The sequence below is a fragment of the Primulina eburnea genome, chromosome 17 (genome assembly GCF_022965805.1).
Source record: "Primulina eburnea isolate SZY01 chromosome 17, ASM2296580v1, whole genome shotgun sequence".
NCBI classification, from domain to species: Eukaryota; Viridiplantae; Streptophyta; class Magnoliopsida; order Lamiales; family Gesneriaceae; genus Primulina; species Primulina eburnea.
The window spans coordinates 25,573,894-25,580,896 of NC_133117.1; the positions used below are offsets into that span (position 1 = coordinate 25,573,894).

Genomic DNA, 7,003 nt, shown 5'->3' on the forward strand with positions numbered 1-7,003 from the left:
TCTAGCACCCTTTGCAAAAACTATCGTCAAAAGAGTAGAGTTTATTCACCCTCCCTCCCCTCTAAACTCCACATCGATCCACAACAATCTATTACCTATTATTATTATTACCTATATAAAAGAGCCAATTTTTTTAGAATTGTGATTTGTCTTCCAAGTCCTTCATTAATTTAAATTGTGATTTGTCTTTTATGAATTGTTGTTTTGAACCAAAACATTTTGATGATGTTTTATGTTCTTTTATGGCTTTGTGATGGCTTTATATTCCTTTATGACTTTGTGATGGCATGAGATGATTTATCTGGAATTAAATTTGTTCTCTCTTATAACATTACATGTAGAGCAATTATTATTACATCAAGGCAAGCTTTAAAAAATTGTAAATAAATCAATAAAAATCATGTTGCAATTGTTTCAATTATTTTACCAAAATTACCAATGTGTTTGATTGCACCAATTGTGTGAAGCTAAATATCGAGATCGTCCTAAGGTATTTCAACTATAATTAACTTTACATGCTTAAAAACATTTAATTATTTTGTATACTTTTTCACAATTAATTTTCAAGTACCAGATAACAATGCTGGTCCAAGATGAAAATGAAATAGCTAGGGTGACGTTGTTCGAAGAGGTTGCTGAGACATTTATTGATTGCTCCACAAAAAATAATTGACATGCATATTAAGGTGAATTAAAATATTTATTTGAATAATATTATAATAATCTAATACATATTGCCAATAACTACAAATGTTATATTGCATAAAAAAAGTAATTTGGAGCGTGTAACAATACTCGATCAACAAAGAAAATAAGATTCACAATTTTGTTTCAAATTAGACAAGTCTGTCTCGACTTAAAACTGGAATAACATAATAATTGTGGATGGATTGGAGAAACGACAACTCAAGAGAAATACTAATAAGAAAACAAAGAACTGAAACATCAATGAAATATTGAGAAAAGAACGAACGCAAAGAAAAGGGAAAAACAAATACAACATGAAGATAAGAAGACACGAAATACTAAAGAAATGACAAAACCACCAAAAAAGAAACTAAATTCATCATGATCCAAAGGAGAAACCATAAAATTCAAGATTATGAAAAAATAGATAATTTCAGTAAAATGACGAGGAAACTTAGACAATGCAGTCACAGAGATGACCCAAAAACTGAAAATTAAACAAAAAAAAAACTTGATAATGTTTTTTTATATTATGAATATTCAATAGAAAATGGTTCTTTCGATTTCACTCAATATAATTGTATTATGTTCACTTATTCAATACAACGTTTATTCACCACGTGCAACGCACGTGTTACTTGCCAGTACATGAAAATATATAAATCTACAACAAAGATTTGTGATGGAGAGGGGAAAAATCCAAAATGCATCTTCCCAAGAAATGGTAGCCCAGGAGGTTAACCTTATAATTCAGTCACACCCCATGGAGGAGGAACTTTACCAAGATACTGATGCAATGGATAATGTACCTTCAAGGACGAATGGCGAAAAGGCTGCCGCCGCATCATTGAAAAGCAAGACGTGTTAAAACAACAATGCCTAAGGTCTCCTTGGAGTCGGGACTCAGCTTCAAAGGATAGAAAAGCAGATTAGGAGCAAGAATGGACCCAGAAACTTCAGAGGAGTCTGGTGAATAGGATGAAAGAGGGCGTGACAATGAAATTCATCCGGTGAAACTTGAATTTTTAAAACATGACGACACATAAGGTGATTTTTGTTTAAGGGTGGCACTATTCTGTCCGCCGTTATCAGGAGTGTGTTTTCAGATCGCCCTTGCTGAATTGAAAGTGAAAGGATCACAAAGTATGGTGTTCCTGTACTAAAATTTCTTTCGGCACTTTTAAAATTATTTGACTTGTATCCCATCCAGATGCTTCAAGTTGTAGCAGGAAGTCATCAAACCTAGTATTCAATTCCATCAAGCTTTGCCCGAGATGATGGAAGGCGACGTCTGATTCACTCCAGTTTTGATGGAGCCAGTATGATTGCCACACGCTTCGCAACACGGATACACCTGTAGCTCCTTCCTGGAGAATAAAGTAGTTTGATAAATTATTGATATTTTTAGAAATTTGTATGCAATCCTATGACTGCATATATACCTTGAAGGACACAAAGACCTCAAATTCTGTTTGATGTTGGTTCAGAACAAGAAAGTATTTCTCTTCTGCATAAAGTTTATGAAGCATCCTCAACTGTTAAAAGCAAATGGAGAAAATCAACCATTTGAACTCTGGCATAACATTTTTAATCAGTTCATCGTAATTCTATAAATATAAGTTCACAACGACGAGAAGAAATTGATGTTGGATTAAAATAAAATAATGATCCATCTGAATTGGAAGATAGGATTTAAAAATTATGAATTCCAGATAATAAATCTCAATTACTACATTGAAGTAAGAATTCGAAATCGATCACTATGATAAAAAAAGTAACTCAGAATCATAGTTTGTGGATTTGTTTGAACGACTTGAAATTGCTTCGTTTCAAAATCTTCAACCGAAATGCAAATTATGAGAAATTTACTACTGAGAAAATAATATCATACCATGAAGCCACGTCTCTCTCCGGTGATCATCTCTTCCAAGGACACGCCAAATATAATTCTTGGTTTCATAAACCTTTCCCATACTAATATATCTTCCATCTTGTTACAGCCATTGATTCCTGGCAAGAAAGAAGCTTATTTATTCATCCAGATAAAATTGCCAAAGTATATAACACAAGAACAAAGCTTACCTGGAACTTTCCGGTGCAACACATGCGAATTTACCAGTATACGAGCACGCTTAAGATTTATCTGCCAAAAAATTATGTAAAGGATTTAAATGCAACTAACCAAAGAGCAAAACGGTGAATATTTTCTTTTGTTAGTCTCCCTTATTTATGACAAAGATACAATAAAAGCCTTTTCAATCTAGTTTAAGGAGTTTAGATATAAAAAAAATACATTTTATGAATTTGCATAAATATATAGACTCGTTAACATCTATGCTTAAGCATGCAGAAAAAATGCTTACTGTATTGAACCGCAAAACAGAGAGGGACAAATAGCGCAACCAAAGGTGTAGCAGCTGCATGCCCAGCCAAGTTAATGTCATCGTAGGATATGATGACGAAATACCAGGAGTATCCTATATTTTATTTTAATTGAAATGAATGAAGAATGAAATTTCAAGCGAGTGGAAATTGATATCAAGATAAATTGGTATCCAGGTACCCTACATACCAAAGCAAGTATTCCTAGACCTAGTCCAACTAGCTCAGCAGCTACTTCCCAAACTTCTTCCTGCCGATTTTGGCACAAAAAAGAAAACAAGAAAAATATAGTGAAATTACCCAGCGATGGAAATAGTTCTGTAATTGTAGCGTTACCTCGATTTCCATAATTTAAAACAAGGAACAATTATAATACATAACACAAAGACTTCTTGCTGATTGAATTTCACCACAAAGGTATATGAAAATCCTATCATAGTTGTTTCCAGAATCTTAAAAGGTTTAAAAGATTAGCGAACTGGTATTCAACTCCTCTCACTCTTTCAAATAACAATAAACAGCAAGCATGTAAACAAAATCAGAGACCCATAAAGAGATGCAATCAGAGGACCTATGCCAAAACTTAAATCAACAATCTAAGCCACACATTTCTGATAGCAAAAATATCATAGCGGCCTACCTTTGCGGAGACCTCTCCCAGATTTCCTGAGATTGCAAAATGGTTTTGTATAACCCGGAATGATGGATCTCTTAGGCCCCTCCCAACAGCCTGCATAGGCAGGAAGTATGGGCATTACCATTCTTCTCAATATGGCTCCATTTTTCAAAAAACAAACGGGGCAAAAATTCTTCCAAAATTTTGTTGATGCTGGAGTAGGGATGCTGGGATTTAACAAATTATAAACACTTTGGGTAACCCTTTGAAAAAATTTACTTTACCTTTGCAAGATTACCTACTGATGCCAATGACAGGAAATAAGCAGGATATAACTGGGTGCTGAGATCAAAGATGCTGCAACAAGAGTTCATATTTGCATCATAAAGAATGATGAAACAGCTCTTCACACTTCAAGAAGTAGAATTCAGACCTTCCTACACTACCAATGAAGTCTGCATACAAGCGCCACTGTTTAGGATCATTGTCAAAAAGATTACCAAATCTTCCACCTGACAATAAAGAAGCCATAAACACTCAAAATTTCATATCAGTGGTGTCCTTTCTAATGGTGACAGTAGATATCCCCACCAATGAATAATCGACCAAGAGCACCAATGCCATCCTTAGACACCCATCTGCAGAAACACCAACAAACCTACATTAATGCACTGAACTCCTGCATTTTAAGAGAATAAAAGTGTCTTTCACATCCTTAAAAAATATTGAGCATAGAAAAAATGTAAACCAATAGAGCAGGGAGATTACCATGCCGGACACATAATAAAATAATAAATTAATGTTTGGATGATACTAAAGTAAAATGAAAAACTGCCAAAAACAGCTCATTTACTAAGAATCATAAACTATACCTGACTGTGGCAGCAGCAGCCGCTGCAGCGGATCCTGAAAATGACCCTATTCCAATAGCCTGTATTAACACCAAAAAATTTCGAACGGTGAACATTGAGTGCAGAACGGCAATAAAAAGTTCGAGATTAATATCAATGACTTAATTGGAAAAAGCAAAAAATATTTAAAAAATGGTTGATGCTATAAAATAATATATGAGCACGATAACTTTTTACACAATTTTAGGAAAGATATGCAAAGACTTTACCCATGACATCCTCCGTGTATACAAGGAAAAATTGTGCCCCTTTATTGGTTTTGAAGAGTTGAAAATTTAGAGCCACGAATGGATTAAAAGGAATATGAAAATTGAAACGTTTCTGTCAGATTTCGAGACGTAACGAGATCAAAGCTCCACTATAGTCCAACTAAAACTTTTCAGATTTGGTTCTATAGTCCAACTAAAACTTTTCAGATTTGGTGATATTCCATTCCATACACTAGTGAAATAAAGAAGTCTTGGAATGTTTGCTGATTTTTTACTAGGCAACATACCCAAGCAGAATTTACGGCCTGAATTAGATTCACATGCCTTTAAAAGACTGGAAGTGACCAGTGTATGACAAATCCATCCTGTCACATTTGTTGGGAACTGAAGCAATATGTAGTCCAAGTAATCATCTGAAACAGAATCTGCAGGGCAACTCGAAATATGAAATCAAACACATTGTAATACCCAAAAAGTTCTCATAACCATGAAGAGACATGATTGAGCGATGACATTTAAGTGGGCACTTAAAAGGAAAAGATATAGCATATCACCAGGGAAGCCAGCAGGCAGAATTAAGTCCTTAATAATTGTTGGAAGCCAGCGTAGTTCTGAGTCATGTTCCACGAAGGCTGAACCTTGAAAAACACTAGTTTCAGGTAAACGTTCGCCAAGGATTGTTTGAATCCTTGAACCACTCTCTATGATATATCTGATTGTATACATTCATAAAAATAAATTGCTCCATCAAAACACGATTACTGAAATACTCTAAAATAATGACAAGCTCAACTTATTAGACTCCAAGCTAGTACCATTAAGTACTACCATCATCCCATATCGCATTACAAAAAATGAAAAAAAAAATATGATAAACCTACATACGACAAATTGCTACATCAACATGCAATCACAAAACCATGCTAGCTAAACTTACTAGACTTTCAAGAAGTTAGAACCTTTCGGAAGTATTATTACGACACACATTACAAAAACAAAACTAAAATAAATCCATTTAGACAGCAAATTGCTGAATCAACACGCAGTTAGAGATACTATGAAATATCAATGCAAGTTAAACTTACTAGGCTTTAAGCATTAAGTGGCATTTAAAAATACTACTGCCATACACATTGCAAAAATAAGAGAAGATATATCTGAATACAAAAACAAACAGATTGCTAAATCAGCATGGAATTACACAACTTCTAAAAAATCAATGCAAGCTAAACTTTTTCAGGCTTTCGGGCAGTGAGCACCTTTTGGAAGTCCCATTTCCGTATTTTTCCAGTAGAATCAGGCGTGATTGACTTTCCTCACTGCGACCAATCAGAAAATTCAATAGAATCCGACTTTGTAGACAGCTGAATCGGAACTGTAACAAGAATCGATTCTTACTTGGAAAACCGGGGGCCATCTGCTCCGGCTGATGAAACCGGATAACAGGACACCCGGAGCCTCTCAAATCTCGCCGGAGTCGACTTTCTGCCGCAATCAATGAAGAAGTTCTGGTGAGAGAGCCGCAACGGGGAAGCCATTTTCAAGAAGACGGTGGATGAGGGAGGGATGGGATGTCACTTGTAAGTACGAATTCGCGGCGAACACAGTCTGAATACTTGCTAACCCGTGGACCGAAATCAGATTCGACTCTAAAAAATTATCATTAAAAAATATTAAATAATAAATTATGATGAAATTTTAGAATACTTAGTTAACTTCAATTATTTTAGTTATCTAAAGATAAATTGGAAAAATTCCAGAAGCAAAACGGTCATTTTACATTTGAAAATGTTATACGTCTTGACAATGTTCTGAATACTGTAATAAATATTAAAATATTTTATTTCAAATACTTATGAAATTTTATGATGAAACGTTAACGTTAAAAGTGTTAGGTGAGTTTTTTTTAAATGAGGTGGGGCCCACGTCGAATTAAAAAAATCAAAAAAATCATATCCCAGATCGAGAGATTTTCAATTTTGGCTTAAGAATTCTGTTATAAATTGAGTCTTCCTTATTTGCTTTCAGTATCCCAAAATAAAAAGCTTTTCAGCTTTGATAAATAGAGATTGCATAGAAAAAAAGAGTGTATTTTTTTCTTGAATGCATGTATTCTCTTGTGTGAGTTAGAGAAAATATTTTCTCGGTTATACTCGATTTGGGAGTGTGAGATATTGAGTGTATTGGTGTATACACTT

General features: G+C 34.4%; 1 protein-coding gene across 5 annotated transcripts; it reads right to left on the reverse strand.

Moving 5' to 3' along the window:
- Nucleotides 1-1,257: 1,257 nt before the first annotated feature.
- Nucleotides 1,258-6,441, reverse strand: LOC140818509 (protein root UVB sensitive 5-like). Of its 5 annotated transcripts, none has more exons than XM_073178492.1 (15): nucleotides 6,204-6,441; nucleotides 6,065-6,124; nucleotides 5,360-5,517; nucleotides 5,130-5,230; nucleotides 4,558-4,616; nucleotides 4,277-4,323; nucleotides 4,119-4,197; nucleotides 3,970-4,042; nucleotides 3,710-3,799; nucleotides 3,260-3,319; nucleotides 3,051-3,104; nucleotides 2,770-2,830; nucleotides 2,579-2,697; nucleotides 2,130-2,222; nucleotides 1,259-2,054 (listed from the first exon to the last, which is right to left on the reverse strand). In XM_073178492.1, exons 1-15 carry the CDS (start codon nucleotides 6,341-6,343, stop codon nucleotides 1,824-1,826), a joined length of 1,425 nt encoding a protein of 474 aa, XP_073034593.1. In that variant the 5' UTR covers nucleotides 6,344-6,441; the 3' UTR covers nucleotides 1,259-1,823. The 5 variants fall into 5 exon arrangements, with proteins under 5 accessions (XP_073034595.1, XP_073034593.1, XP_073034592.1 ...); XM_073178491.1 differs by having other exon boundaries at nucleotides 1,263-2,054; nucleotides 3,051-3,164; nucleotides 6,204-6,440; XM_073178496.1 differs by having other exon boundaries at nucleotides 1,264-2,054; nucleotides 3,051-3,164; nucleotides 5,360-5,437; nucleotides 6,204-6,341.
- Between the last annotated feature and the right edge of the window lie 562 nt (nucleotides 6,442-7,003).

Bases quoted from the DNA above. Each gene is read 5' to 3' on its own strand.
- LOC140818509 (XM_073178491.1), bottom strand. From the start codon at position 6,343: ATGGCTTCCCCGTTGCGGCTCTCTCACCAGAACTTCTTCATTGATTGC. The intron at 6,125-6,203 runs GTAAGAATCGAT...GATTGGTCGCAG, and splicing joins GATGGCCCCCGGTTTTCCAA to TGAGGAAAGTCAATCACGCC. The intron at 5,518-6,064 runs GTGCTCACTGCC...GTATACAATCAG, and splicing joins GGAAATGGGACTTCCAAAAG to ATATATCATAGAGAGTGGTT.